At 42.7% G+C, this 15,596-nt stretch overlaps 1 protein-coding gene across 1 annotated transcript; it reads right to left on the bottom strand.

The window, feature by feature from the left end:
* Window positions 1-6,232: 6,232 nt before the first annotated feature.
* LOC119016153 (solute carrier family 25 member 33-like) lies at window positions 6,233-14,554 on the bottom strand. Its single transcript, XM_037092049.1, has 7 exons — window positions 14,207-14,554; window positions 10,911-11,084; window positions 9,847-9,924; window positions 8,128-8,228; window positions 7,749-7,815; window positions 6,662-6,942; window positions 6,233-6,552 (listed from the first exon to the last, which is right to left on the bottom strand). Exons 1-7 carry the CDS (start codon window positions 14,245-14,247, stop codon window positions 6,353-6,355), a joined length of 942 nt encoding a protein of 313 aa, XP_036947944.1. The 5' UTR covers window positions 14,248-14,554; the 3' UTR covers window positions 6,233-6,352.
* Window positions 14,555-15,596: the final 1,042 nt, after the last annotated feature.

The raw sequence follows: 15,596 nt of genomic DNA, 5'->3' as shown, positions 1-15,596 counted from the left end.
AGCACGGTCAGTCAGCGGAATTGCCAGTAGCCCTTCGGTAAATCAAGCTTTGTCATGTAAGAAGCGTTACCCACTCTGTCGATACAGTCATCCATCCTAGGTAGTGGATAAGAGTCAGGTGTTGTCACGTTATTGACTTATGAACCAGACTTGTCGACCAGTTAAACAGGGAGAACTCCACGAACTCAAGCTGGGCTCCACAATCCTGTTCTCAAGCAAATACTCAACCTCTTTTCTGAGACGGTGCCACTTATCAGGATTCACACAGTAGGCGTGTTGCTTAGTTGGTAAACAGTCACCTACGTCAATATCATGTTGTAAACTGATGTGCGTGAAGGTACATCAGAAAACAGTGGCTTATGTGACCATAATCACCCTCGACAATATCGTCACGCTGAGCTTCAGGCAGGTGAGCCAAATGAGACTCAAGTTTTCTTTAGTATCTTTGAGTTCTGTAACCTCCCCCGCATCACCACAGCAGAGAAAGACACAACATCCTTCTCTTCCCCACAGAGGTTACAGAAACCCACACTAGATTCAGTCAGTCAGCACTGAACAGCTCTGCAGAGTGAGTGATGGGTTTGACAGGATCAGCACCGGACAGCTCGCAGAGTGAGTGATGGGTTTGACAGGATCAGCACCCGGACAGCTCCGCAGAGTGAGTGATGGGTTTGACAGGATCAGCACCGGACAGCTCCGCAGAGTGCAGTGATGGGTTTGACTGGATCACACGGGACAGGCTCCCGCAGAGTGAGTGATGGTTTGACAGGATCAGCACCGGACAGCTCCGCAGAGTGAGTGATGGGTTTGACAGGATCAGCACGGACAGCTCCGCAGAGTGAGTGATGGTTTGACAGGATCAGCACCGGACAGCTCCGCAGAGTGGAGTGATGGGTTTGACAGGATCAGCACCGGACAGCTCCGCAGAGTGAGTGATGGGTTTGACAGGATCAGCACCGGACAGCTCCGCAGAGTGAGTGATGGGTTTGACAGGATCAGCACGGACAGCTCCGCAGAGTGAGTGATGGGTTTGACAGGATCAGCACCGGACAGCTCCGCAGAGTGAGTGATGGGTTTGACAGGATCAGCACGGACCAGCTCCGCAGAGTGAGTGATGGGTTTGACAGGATCAGCACCGGACAGCTCCGCAGAGTGAGTGATGGGGTTTGACAGGATCAGCACCGGACAGCTCCGCAGAGTGATGATGGGTTTGACAGGATCAGCACCCGACAGCTCCGCAGAGTGAGTGATGGGTTTGACAGGATCTGCTCCTGACAGCTCCGCAGAGTGAGTGATAGGTTTGACAGGATCAGCACCGGACAGCTCCGCAGAGTGATTGATAGGTTTGACAGGGTTAGGGTTAGGGTTAGGATCAGCACTTAGCTGACACACAGACCAGCCCAAGCCTCGTTTCACGCTCATGGTTTCACGCTCAAGGTTTCAGCATATTGACATGGCACAGCCTACTCCTACGCCTCCACTCCGGAGTAGCAATGAGATAATCACTGTCTCCGATTTTTTTCCGGACAAGATACTGAAGTGAGCTTTCAGACAACAACCGGGGATCAGTAATAAAACCAATCAATCAATCAAATCAAATCAATCTTTATTTATATGGTGCTTTTCATACAAAGAATGCAGTTCAAAGTGCCTTACAGAGATTAAAAAAAAAACAAAAACAAAAAAAACAAACAACAGGAAAAGAGAAACAGCAAATAAAATCACAAGAAGAAAATTGAAAGAACCAAACACTCCCACCCCTACAGAGACATACACAAATACATACACACACACACATATGCATGCAGACAAACAAACACACACACTCACACCCACACACACACTAGCTGTCGCTACAGAGACATGGCTGGCAGCGAGACCTGAGACGTGGAGGAAGCTACCTTTGGGGGGCCAACCACACTGAGAGAGATCACTGTCCAGGGCCACAGGGAGCACAGATACAGAGACCACCCCAACCCGGGCAGACAGGAGGCCCCACACCAAGGTGCAGAGCCCTCTGGTCACCCAGGCCGGAGCTGTCCATGGGGACAGCACCCCCCACGGCCAGACCAGAGACAACTCCCAGTCTGGCAGGCCCCCATGAGGAAACACTGGAGATTAAAAACTGACAGACTAAAACAGTTGAATAAAGCAAAAAGCACAGAGAGTAAAAACATGAAGGACAAAAACATGCTCTGAGTAGCACGGCATAAAAGGGATTAAAAAGAATTTAAATTTCAATTAAAAGCCTGGTTAAAAAGGTGGGTCTTGAGCCTCTTTTTAAAAACCTCTACAGTCTCTGCAACCCTGAGGCTCTGCGGCAGGCTGTTCCACAGTCGGGGCCCATAACAACTGAAAGCCGCCTCCCCGTGCTTTTTTGAACTAACCTGTGGTGGTTAAAGGGCCGGTGCCGGAGGACCTCAGGGTCCGCGGGGGCTGACAGACTAAAAGCAGGTCAGATAAATAAGAAGGCCCAAGACCGTTAAGACATTTAAAAACTAGTAAAAGAACCTTAAAAATCTATCCTGAAACGCACGGGAAGCCAATGAAGTGACTTTAAAACCGGTGAAAATGTGCTCCCGCCCTCTGGTCCTCGTCAGCACTCGTGCAGCTGAGTTTTGTAATAATTGTAAGTTCGAAATGCTCTTTTTGGGAAGGCCAGAGAGCAGGGCATTACAATAGTCTAAACAGCAAGAGATAAAAGCATGCATCAGCACCTCCGTGCTGGCCTGAGAGAGAAACAGGCGGACTTGGGCTATATTCTTAAGATGGTAAAAAACCTTTGTTATATTTTTGATGTGTGGAACAAAACTGGACTGGAGTCAAAATCATACCCAAATCCAGACCACCTGGACAAACCCCACAGTGACCTCACCATCTTCATCCCCCTACACGATGACCCCACCAGGGCAGCTATGAACGCCCTCACAACCGACCAGAGCCCCCTCCTGCCCCCAGGAGCCCCAACCCGCCACCATCCCCCGGAGCCACGCCCCGGCCCACTGAGCGATGCTCAGGTGGTGAGAAGAGCAGCAGACCCCCCCCCTACCCTTCCAACCTCCAACCCCACCCCTACACCTCCAGACAACCAGCTGAGAGACATCCAGCACATGCTCAGCCTGCTCTGCTCCCACCTGATCGGCCAAACACAGCAGACAACCCTAGAGTATTTACTGATCCAGTGTATTTTAGTATTATTATTCAATCATTTTATTTTTTTTTAAATTATTATTATATATTATTGTACATATTTACTTATTTATTTATTCATCCATGTTAAAGGCTTATAATATTATTAGATCCAAACTCCTGATGTCTAAAATGTTCTAAAACTGATCTCTTCGTTGACAATGGGACTGGAAGTTGGTCTCATTTTAACACAGAATGCGACATGTTGAGTTTTAAACCAATGACAGCTAAATCTCTTGTAATCTCATGTTGGAATATCCAGGGTCTGAGGTCTTTTGCTCTTGGCCTTAAGAGCAGGACCCCAGACTTTAAGAAAGAGTTAGAAAATGCAGATATTTTTTTTGCAGGAGACTTGGAATAGAGTAGACATGCCCACTGGTTGTCCTTTTAGAATATAGAGAAATCATTTTCCCATCTACCAAACTGAAAAGTCTAAGCCAAGGCAGAGGATTCAGGAGGGCTGTTGATCTGGTACAAGATGAACCTCACACACTCAATCGAATTAATCAAAAAAGGAGATTTTTCAATTTGGATCAAAATAAAAAAAGAGGTGGTCTCCACAGAAAGAGACATATTCATGTGTACAGCCCATATCCCCCCCATCAGAGTCCCCTTATTATAATGAAAACAGCTTCTCCGTCCTTGAAGATGAAATCAGCTTCTACCAGACACAAGGAAAAGTGCTGATCTGTGGTGACCTTTGCCCAGAACAGGCACAGATCAAATCTGATCAATGCACAGGGAGACAAACACATACCTGGCCAGATCAGCATCCTCTCCTTCACACCAAAACAGGAACAACTTTGACAAAACAGTCAACAGAAACGGGCAGCAACTGCTGCAGTTGTGTTGTACACTGGGTCTGTACATCGCCAACGGTCGACTTCGAGGAGACTCCTTTGGTCTCTACACTCACAGCTCTCCTCTTGGCAACAGCACTGTGGACTACAGCATTACAGACCTGGAGCCCTTCAGTGTAAGAGCATTCACTGTCAGCCCCTCACACCCTTATCTGATCACAGCAAAATCACCTTATACATTAGTCAGATCGGTTTTAGACCACAACACAGAGCCACATCTACACCCTCCACACCCTCATCCAGAAACACGTACACCAGAACAACAACACAATCTTCTCGTTTTGTAGATTTCAAGAAAGCATTCGACTCAATTTGGCATCATGGTCTGTTTCTGAAATTACTAGAAAAAGGTATTGGAGGAAAAATCTATGATATTATTAAGACCAATGTATATAAATAACCAATGTGCTGTCAAAATTGGACTAGGGAAACAGACTTCTTCCCCCCAAAGTAGAGGAGTGAAGCAGGGCTGCAGTCTGAGCTCCACCCTGTTCAACATTTATATAGATGAACTGGCCAAATCCCTGGAAGAGTCAGAGATCCCTGGTCTCACCCTCTCTGACACAGAAGTCAAATGTTTACTGTTGGCAGATGATCTAATACTGCTCGCTCCGACAAAGGAGGCGCTACAAAAGCAACTAGATCACCTGTAAAAGTTCTGTCAGACCTGGGCCCTGACTGTAAACCTGGAAAAGACAAAAGTCGTGGTCTTCCAGAAACGACGCAAGAGTCAGAAAAATCCCCACAGGTTCCACCTGGACTCTACGGACTTAGAAAACACAGACAGCTACACATGTTTAGGACTAAATATCACATCGACGGGAAATTTCAATCTGGCCATTAAAGATCTCAGAGAAAAAGGCAGAAGAGCTTTCTGGACTATAAAGAAATCTTCAAACATAGGACATACCTGTCAAAATTTGGATAAAAATATTTCAATCAATAATTGAACCAGTTGTATTGTATGGTAGCACTACAAAGCCCTACAGTGCCAAGAGGAGAGCAGAGAAGGGAGTCCAGCCAGCTGGTCCACAGGCTGAGCTCCAACAGCACCGGGCACCAAGACCGCCCTCACACCATCCAGCCCAACCAAATTATAGCAAAAGAAAAAGACAATTACATCAACTATTGGACATCAACAACCAAAACCCAAAGCAAACTCCAATGCTATTTGACCCTAAACAGACAATACTCCATGGCAGATCATCTGAGCTCTGCAACTGACCCGAGACTGAGGAAAACACTGACTCTGTACAGACTCAGCGACCACAGCCGGGCCTTAGAGAGCAGCAGACACAGATAGACCCGGCTGCCCAGAGAGGACCTGATATACTGTTTATTATTGTTGTTATTATTGCTTTTATTGTTATTATCATTATTATCATCATCGTTATCATTGATATCATTATTGTCAAAATAATCTGTAATCCTGTCTGCTTTGGCAATATTGTGAACCACAGTCATGCCAATGAAGCTCGTTGAAATTGAAATTGAAAATTGAAATTGAGACAGAGTGCCCATATGGGCTTCTTGTTTGTTTGTTTGTTTTGGGTTTTTGTTCTTGATCTGTTTAATGCTGTTTTTTTTTTACATTTCACTCCTACCATATTGTATTAATATATTGTTGTTAATTGTATATATATGTATATACACCAGTAAAGGTTAATTCTTCTTTTAGTAGAGTCGTCTTTTAGTGTTCATGTCCACCACCCACTGATGTCTTTTCTTGATGCATTTTATTGAGCCACTGGTCAAATAAGCATCTGAGTTCTCATTATATTGCAAAAGGTGACATTCTTTTTCACAAAGGAAACAAACAGATAAGCCTGTAATCATATGTATTAATGAAAATATGATAAACCTCTCTGTAATTCAAATGTTCAATACCAGCACATTGTGAAACAGAAATCTCAAAATGATCTGTGTGGTCATTACATTGCAAGGAACAGCACTAACCCATCATTATCTAAATGAGGCAACCTGCACAGTCATCTGTGTGTGTTGGTACATTTACCACTGATAAAAGAGAACAAACACTGTCATAAAATAACAAAAACAAGATAAATGAAATTAGATGAGATGAAATTAATGAGATAAACTCCTAACGACAAGATTTGAATAAAATAATGTGTTTAGCTCTTTGGATGACAGTAAACCTGCTTCAGTTCCATGCTGCAAGTCTCTGTTGCACCACATTAAGTCAATGTATGTGCTACATTTTCAAAAGTCTGTTGCCCAGTGTGTCATGGGTTTTCTGTGGTGTCCATCGTTAGTCAGGAAAATCCTGACTTTGAAGCGTTTCTCTACTTGGAGTCTCCCAGCAGGTGGACAATGAGTTCATACGTGGAGAGGACGATGGCTGTGTTAGGGATCTGTCTAATTAGCTGTGGAATGAGTCCTCTATAAAAAGCTGCATAGCCTTCCTCCACTGCTATTAACTTCCCTGTCTGGAAGAAATACTTGTACTTGCTGCCCTCCTCACGCAGCCTTGTCCGAATGACCTCTGTGGAGAAAAGAAAAGGAGAAAGAAAGGATTACTCATTTAAATAAATACTTCTCCCTGACAGAAGGTTGTTTTGTTGCAAGAAACTAACAAATGGGCAAGTGTTCACCGTGTGGGTAGGCTATGCAGGACGCACAGCCCTTTGAAACAGCAGCTGCCAACATCAGACTGAGGAAGTCCGAAGGTCTTTTCTCACTTTCACCATTCAGGGAGATGAACTGGTTCTTGGCGAGGTTTTTCTTCAGTGTCTCGTACATGAGGAAGCAGATCATGGTCTCCGAGATCCCAGCATAAGCTGCAGTCAGGCCTCTATAGAAGCCTCGAACCCCTTCCATTCTGTAAACATAGCGAGCACACTGCAGTGCATTCATCTTCTTCTCTCCTCGGGCTCTGAAAGGTCGAACAAATTGGGCTCATTAGTGACAAAATCCCACCTGATCTGATATACATTTTTTGAGAAAAGCCGCACTTTTCTAGCACTGCTTCCTCTTTAAATGACCAAAATTGGAACCTGTTTGTTTTCTGTTTATTGTCCTAGCGATAGTGAACGGTCATTCCTGTAAAGAACCACATGAAATCCTGCAGTTTCCTGATTGGTTTGAATGAATAACTAGTCTTTTTGTTGCGCTCATTTGTAAAGCCACCATTTTGTGCTGCTGCAGGATGTGTTCTTCCAACACAGGGGTGGAAAGTCTTGTTTCTGTGACCTCACATGATACTACTGCCCTGTACTCGCTAAGGTAAATATAGACTCTTCCTCCGCACACAGGACACTGCGTCAGCACTGTGTATTTATGGTTACATGGTTACATGCTCAGTCTCACGGACAGCATAACCCAAGGTCAGTGCTGTGAAGGGGGCATCAGCTAAAAGGTCACAGTATGTGGTGGACATTCTCACCTGCCAAGTCCCTAAAATAAGTCAGTTTGTTTTATACAGATCTTAAAAGGCAGAATGAGTAGGATTTTCTAATCCTTTTCGTTATAAAAATAACAACTTTGTTATAATTCGCTGTTTTTTTGGACATGTCTGAGCATCAACCTTTTGGCAGTGGGTGTGGAGCTCTGAGCCAATAACAGGGTGCAAGGATCAGTGCTGAGGGAAGGAGGAGGGGCCAGTTTTGACTTTGATTAAGTCTGCCTTTACAACCGAACTCTAAGTACACAGAGGGCAGGTGAAATTACGAGTGCACATACTTTTTCTCCAGCTGCATCCTGGTCTTCACCATCCAGATGGGGTTCATCAGAGAGTTGGTAATGAAAGCTGAGGAGGGCACATTCAGTTTTACACTTTATAGTGACATAAGATCCATTTCATGCCCTCAATGTAATGCATACTGAATTTGGATTCAAGTGCTTGTCCACTCAGATTCACTGAAAGAAATTACAGCAGGATCAGCATCTGAAAAATACTTCTACTTCATACGAAATGATTATAATATTCACAAAGGATTTAATGTTCATTTTTTTAGACTATACAGAGGATCATGTTGGCATTGTGTTATTTCATCCACAGGTTAGACAGAACATTATAGGAATTCATCTTTTTTCAGGGCACTCGATTGTTTTTGCTCACCTGCAACACCAGCAGAGGACATGTGCACCAGACCACTGTTGGGGACAAACATCTCATTGAACGTCTCTTTGGATTTCGAGTATGCAGCGAAGTAAATGGCTCTGAAACACATAGAACAGACTGGTGAGGACTCTACAGAGGCAGGTGTAAAGATTTTGACACAAAGTGCATAAATCTGGCTGCGGTTTTATAGCAGCTGGGCAATTATGTAAATCATTCCGTCTGGACTGGTGTTGCCCTTTGACAGTGTATCCAGCGGTCTGTTTCCCCGCTGCCAGCTCTCTCCATTTGGCTTTTGGAACAAACTGTCACTGCACCAGAATGGGCTGAATAAGCATCACAGATGCCGACAGAGCTGCTCTGAATGTGAGCCGGTCCAAGTTGGCCAGTGAAACAGAGGGGCAATGGAATGACTGAGCAGAGGATCATGCTGCAGCTACTCATTAACCATGGGGAATTATACGCAATTGGTGACCTTTTTCAGTCTCAACATCTGCTCAACATTTGGTGGGAAAACCATTAGTATTGTTCATCTTACATTGACTTCCACCACAATGAAGCCTGAGGGAACAGGGCAAAGTACTGATCGTTTATTGACACCAAGAATGGAACAAGATGACATCGACATTAAATCCAAATAAAACTGACCTTTCATGATGACTTGTGTTAAGGTTCAGATCAATTATTTCCCAGCTGTTGAAACTCAAACCTCCTCCAAAACACAGTGCCTTATTTGTCTCATGTAATGAAAATAGTCAATTAAATACAAATATGGAGGCCTGCTAACACTGACAGATGTTGTGGTCTACACAAACATAAAAGCAGACACACAATACTCTGTAAAGCTAGGGAGGTCTGCCCAGAAGTTGTTGCAATGACAACAGCTTCCTGTTTATACAGTGAGTAAATGCCTTCTACCATTACAATGAAAAATATAAACAGAACTTCCTCCTGTGTTCTCTTTGGTTAGTAGCCTGAGAAATCATCAGTCTGCCTTACTTTGTGACCGTCTCAGTATGGACTGATCAATTACAGGCATCAATATCTAGCATCTTCTAAAGTAATCAGAAGGGTTTATTTTTTTGTCTGATTGCAAATAATATACATTTGAAAATATTTTGCCTTCGATCTCTTAGAGCAGCCCACAACACCATCTACCTGCTTATCGACAGTCAGTAATCTGAAATGGCAAAGTAGCTAGTAACCAAAGGTATCCAATAAATGTAGTGGAGTGGAAATATAAGCAGCAGAAAATTAAAATACTCCAGTACAAGTACATGAAAAATGTATTTAGTTACATTCAAATGCTGGTTGCTGTTATTATCTAAATATCTGTACTGTGTTACCATTCACATTATTTCGGCTTTACCATGACTGTTTTTATCCTACTTCCAAACATTTTATTTATATAGTAGGATTAACTCAGGTGTAAATAAATGTTTACTTATTTCATAATGCCTACTCATTTACCATCCATTAAAAAAAAAAAAAAAAAAAACCTTATCATTCCCTACTTCCTGACCACTGGTTCATCTGTTGTTTGTGGCTACAAAAAGACTTCTTTGTGTTTTGTCAATAACCTGTACACCAACAGGAAGGTATCATTAACACAGAGATTGCAACATAGATCCAGCTCTTTATTAAGCAAAGCTGCTCTGGGTAATGACAACATAGACACAACTGAGCCACTAAAACATGTGCGCACTGTTTTCACTGTACCTTGAGGGGGCGACGCCAACGAGGTTCGGCCCAAGGCCACGGAAAAGTGATCTTGGTCCCTCTTTTTCAAGGATTGATCTAAAACAAAATTTAAAAACAGCCATCAATTTTTGTTTTAAAGAACACCAACACATTTACAGATGTATTAATTTACACCACCACTGTACATGTTGACCTCAGTCTACATATATTTTACAGCAAAGGTCTTTGGAAGGATTCTCCCCAAGTCATTTAGGGCAATGAGTACAAGAATGACCTCTTTTCATGTCAAAGTAGCATCCAATATCAACCTCCAGAAAAGACTTATTTTAGTTTAAAACCTGTAAATGAAAAGATAGTTCCTAAGCAGCTCTGAAAAATCAATCTGTATCCGACAAGGCAGCTGCAATACAGGCATAAGACCTTAATTAACAAGGAAATATTGTTCTCCAATGTCAGAATCTCCGCAGGCAGTGTAACTGTTTTTCTGTAAAGATACAACAGACACTAGTCCAGACCAGTCTTTGTCCCCAGTCAGTGTTACATCACACTTTCTCCTTGGCACACTGAGCCTGTCTGTAGTCTTCCCTAACCTAACCAAACTCATACAAGCTCTGTTTTTACAGACACCAAAACATTTCATGTGTATCTTAAAGCCTGAAAGAAAAACACGTTGTATGTCATCACAAACAGCTGGTTAAAGTCACTAAATACCACCAGGATACTGTGAGCTTAATCCTCGCTTTAATGAGAGACAGGATTAGAGGCATTAATTTCAAGACTATGAAGACAAAACGCAAATGAAAGGCTCTCTGAAGTACTTTAAAAGGACCAAAGCACAAGAACTGCGCAGGGCTTTATACAATCATTCCTAGCAAAGTGTGTTGTTTTTACAAATTTGTTTTTGTTGTATTTTTTTAAAGCGAAAATCTTTAGGCTATAATTATGTAATTACAAAAGTCACAAACTGACAGTCATGCTCCTCCCAAAAGGGTTACCTGTTAAACTGTGTACCATCTGTGAGGAACACTTTGTTATTTAAGAAAAATACCCTGACAGACAGCCCACATAAACAAACATCTTACCGTAGGACCTGCAGCGGCCCAGGTGTAACAGTCCCCGGTCGGATAACCCTGGTGCGACTTAAGGCGCCGAGCTGGGCCTGGAAGACGGGTCTTAGCGTGACGCCAGAGGACTGCAACCGTGTCTTCAACACCTCCAGGGGGCAGGTCATGATGGCTCCAATCGTACCACTGCATCTGCAAATTGATCACAAACAGAAATCAGAATGGTGGGCAAACAGAAAAGGAAATGCCCACCAAATACACTCACTCCCTTAAACTGTTCTTCTTGTTCTTGCAAGGTTACTCATATCAGCTTTGACTGTGGAGAGGGATGTTTCCATTGTAACACAGCTGAAAGCTATGAACAATAAAGGTCAAAGACCAGTGTCTTGTGCTGGAGTAAAAATACTCCAGAGCTAACACAACACAGTTCTGTCCCAGATTCTCTAATTGCACATCAAGAGTTTTTTTTCCTGTCCCCCCCCAAAACACTGATTATACTAAGCCTCTGTAGTGTCCCGTGTCTAGAGGACAGAGTCAAATATATTAGCTGATTAAGCACCCAAGCTAATTCTCCGTTCACTGATCATCAGTGACCTACATCACCTATTTGTCTGTGAGAGAATAGAATCCACTTTGACTCAAGTATTCCAAATAACATAACCAAGCCTGACAGACAATATTGTAATAATGCATAATGCGTGTAAACAACTGATCACTGACACCAGAAAGAGGACATCCAAGATGGTTGGCCCCTGGAAATTACAGGTGTTTTGTTAAAGTTGTTGAAATTTTTAAAATAATTTCTGAGAAAAAAAAATCTTTTTACTATCAAATATATATTTTTTGCTATCAGGGTGAAAACATTTTTTTTCTCTCTCTTTCAAAAAAAAAAGTGTTTCTCTCAAAATGATTTTCTTCTCTCTCTCTCAAAACCTAAGTCTTTGCTCCCGATGCAATTTCTTGCTCTCCTGTCAAGATTTTGCTCTCCCTGTGAAAATAATGTCATGGGCGGGGGCCACGTTCTTATTGGCCAGTCGGGTGAGAATCGTCTTGGGAGGTGTGGTTTGACAATCCCGTCTGGAGAGGGGTCCTCGGACATGTCCGCTAACCAGGAAAAAACATTGCGATCACCCTGCTCATCAATCCAAGTCATGTATATGTATGTTCATTTTGACGTGGCTTGAACACTACTATTCCACACAGAGATGCCAGGACTGCAACCTGCGAACAACTGTTAGACGAGCTCTACGGAGCACAGTGACAGTGTAGGTGACTGTGTCGATGCCTGTCCAAAAAAATGCAACTGTCAATAAATCTTCCAAAAGTGCATGCTGTCGGGCTCACTCTTTGTCGTGAATGTCTGTACTCACAAATAACTCATGGGTGGACCAGTCTGAGGCATTTTTTCACGCCGAGCGGCTCGAGAGCTGTGTGGACACCACTGTCAGTTGTGGCATTGAGTGCGCAGCGTCAAGGTTAACTTGTGACACCTGTTACCATCGAGTATTTCTTTCATTCCACACCACGTTCAAATGGTTACTGAATGAAAGCCATCGTTCCCAGCCGCATAAATCGTTATTAAGCTGAAGCCAAGTCGATGTGAAAACTGTATATACTGTCATACAGCCTGCTCATCAAATAGTCTGCAGAATATGTTGACATCCAGCCCCAACTCAGTGTGAGGTCAGTCAGCTGTGGCAACGCGTGAGGCGACCAGATCAACCTGTGACACAAACACCTGGAGCGACTGTCGACCATGGTTCATAGGAAAGCCCAGACATGTATCTCACTCTTCTCAAGGGGTAACGTTTTAGAAGGTTGGCTGTGTTCCCCACTGGTCATCATTTACAACCACCAAATCAACCCATGGGCAACACACCAGCCCTGTGTTACAGCAGAAAACAAATCCAACATGTCAACATTGTGGACAATATTACATTTTTATCCTCAGCGACATACAGCAATCAACACCCAGGCTGGAGCATAAAATACAATGCTGTTAACTCGGCATCATTCAATTAATCACAACTTGATGAAAACAGATACAATTCTGTGTGTAGGCTGAACATTTTACATCTGAGAATATCAGAATCACTGTAGGCCTAAAACAGTGATAATGATTAAAAAAAAGAAACAAAGATTCACGACAAAGAGTTAGCCCAACAACGTGCACTTTTGGAAGATTTATTGACAGTTGCGTTTTTTGGACAGGCATCGACAGGCATCAAAATGAACATGCATATACATGACTGGGATTGATGAGCAGGGTGATCGCAATGTTTTTCCTGGTTAGCGGAAATGTCCGAGGACCCCTCTCCAGCCGGGATTGTCAAACCACACCTCCCAAGACGATTCTCACCCGACTGGCCAATAAGAACGTGGCCCCGCCCATGACATTATTTTCACAGGGAGAGCAAAATCTTGCATAGAGAGCAAAGACAAAACACTTTTGAGAGAAAATGTTTTCACACTGATAGCAGAAAATATGTATTTGAGAGCAAAAAAAAAAGTATTGAGATTTTATTCTCAGAAATAATTTTAAAAATTTCAAATTTTTATTTCTTTATGTTCTATGAGAAAATGCTTTCTCTCAAAACTTTTTTTTTAGTTTCAAATATTATTATTCTTTGCTATTGGTGTGAAAGTTTTTCTCTCAAATATATTTTTTCTCTCATAAAATGCTTTCTGCTATCAGTGTGATAACTTTTTCTCAAAAACTTTCCTTTTTCTCTCAAATCATTTGTTTTCTCGCATATTATAAAGACACAAATCTAACTCCATGGGCATACAGCTCGTTATATCACACTACTGCATATTTAAAAATCATTGAAGTTATTTTTATTTAGACTGGTGGTTACTGAGCGGTTGGCATCGCTAGCATGAACCCACCATTGAACCCAGCGAGTTAGCTCGTTAGCCTCAGTGTCATGTAACACTGGGGACCTAGCTAACCGCTAATGGTCTTGAGTTCGGTTACACGATATAGGTTCAGATTAAAGAGTATCACCTAAAAAGAAACGATGTCATTGGCAGTATGAATATGACCTTTCAAATAAAAACAATTAGCAGATGTCTAGCTAGCTGACTATATTCGAGAAGAAAGTGCTGCGCCATCAAGGGCTAGCTTGCATCTTGATATCCGTTAGCATGCGGGCTAGCGGCTCTCGGCGCTAAAGACGCATAGGAGTAAATTCTATTAGGTTTCACATGGGCTTTTCAAAAGTACAAACCCAGTGTTAGCCTCCTCATGTTAACTGAATCTTTGGGCTATTAATAACGCTAGTCCGGGGGGCATTAATATGAACTTAACTTACCCTCCAGCGAACAGATGCAGCAGCGTGTCTGTCTGTGCCATCCTTCTCTTTGTTTTCAAACAGCCACCAATATTCGTGTTGTAACCTCTGTTAAAATGGAAAGAAAGAGCACAGGGCCGTTTTTTTTTACGATCCCAGTGCGCTGCCGTGCATCTCAGCCTCTATCAGCCTAGCGGAGCTGTCGGCGGTGGAGCGGGCAGAGCTGCAGTGGCCGGCCGCGGGTGTTGTCTGTGACGTAGGAACATGTGCTCGCCACCTGGCGTCCTGCCCTACTTGGTGCTGTTGCACAATTATTACAAGCAGCAAAAGGTCAAAAACAACCGGGCAACAACACCCGAAGCCCGGCTGGTAAACCATGCAGCATACAATACATGAAAAGGTACAAGCCTGAACGCAATAAAAAACAATCACATGCTTAGAGGGTCCGTGTCTCTTTTGGTCCTTCGAATTTCCTTTCAGAAACGGGTCTTAAAAAACAAACAAAAAAAAAATATATTTTTTTTTTCGTTTTAAAATACAAAAATTACAATTGAAATACAAGGCTGAGTGAAATTTAAAAAAAAAGATTTGATTTTCATTTTCAATTTCATATAACAAAAATAAAAATCACTAGAAAACAGAAACGGAAAAAAGGCCTGTTTTTTCATATTCTGAGACCGGATGTTATCATTTACAGGACAGTGCTGTGTAGAACAAACAGCAGGGACAAAGGTATGTTTTAAACCGTTTGTTTATGGTATAAATGACACACGCCGACACCAGAAACAGCTCGCTTTTTTCGTTTTTCTAATTTAGGGAAAAAAAACAGAAATCACCAATTCACCTTGAGTTCTTGGTGGGCCTTTGGCACCCCATTGCTTCTGATTGGCTAAAGGGCTCTATCAATTATATTTCTGCTGTGCTCTTGACTGTTAATGTGCAGCTGATAGACTAAAACACACCATGTCTGTTGAGAAAATGAAAGTACTATCCTACGTTTTCTGAAGGATGCGCTGTGAACAGTGACGTCTGCTCTCAATAATTGGAAATATCACTGGCATACAGCATGTGACAATGGGAAGTAGTTGCAAGAAATGACCAGCAGGTGTCGCACTATGCAAACCTTTTCATCAATAGGTAATTTTCTCTCAAAAAATACATGAAATTAAAACTGCAAGCATGGATGAAGGGCCCTCACAGACCCACATGATCGGCGTCCTACGATCACGCGCTCGGCACTCTTAACCCTTGTATCCTCCTCAAAATTACTACCCTCTAACCACCTTTGTAGCAAAAATGTACACACAGTCCAGATAGATCTGACTTCTACCCAAGCATTCTTAATGGAGCTCAAATATGGTCAAATATGCAATCTGGACGCAATAAATATGGGACTTTTTATTTTGGCATT

This window comes from Acanthopagrus latus, unplaced genomic scaffold (assembly GCF_904848185.1).
Source record: "Acanthopagrus latus isolate v.2019 unplaced genomic scaffold, fAcaLat1.1, whole genome shotgun sequence".
NCBI classification, from domain to species: Eukaryota; Metazoa; Chordata; class Actinopteri; order Spariformes; family Sparidae; genus Acanthopagrus; species Acanthopagrus latus.
Note: the sequence above shows the minus strand (reverse complement) of the source record. Positions and strands in the feature narration are given on the sequence as shown.

Excerpts from the sequence above, each read along its gene's own strand:
- LOC119016153 (XM_037092049.1), bottom strand. The coding sequence starts at position 14,247 with ATGGCACAGACAGACACGCTGCTGCATCTGTTCGCTGGAGG. Across the intron at positions 6,943-7,748 it reads AGGATGCAGCTGGAGAAAAA|AGCCCGAGGAGAGAAGAAGA; the intron begins GTATGTGCACTC and ends TCGACCTTTCAG. Across the intron at positions 6,553-6,661 it reads CTGCATAGCCTACCCACACG|AGGTCATTCGGACAAGGCTG; the intron begins GTGAACACTTGC and ends TTTTCTCCACAG.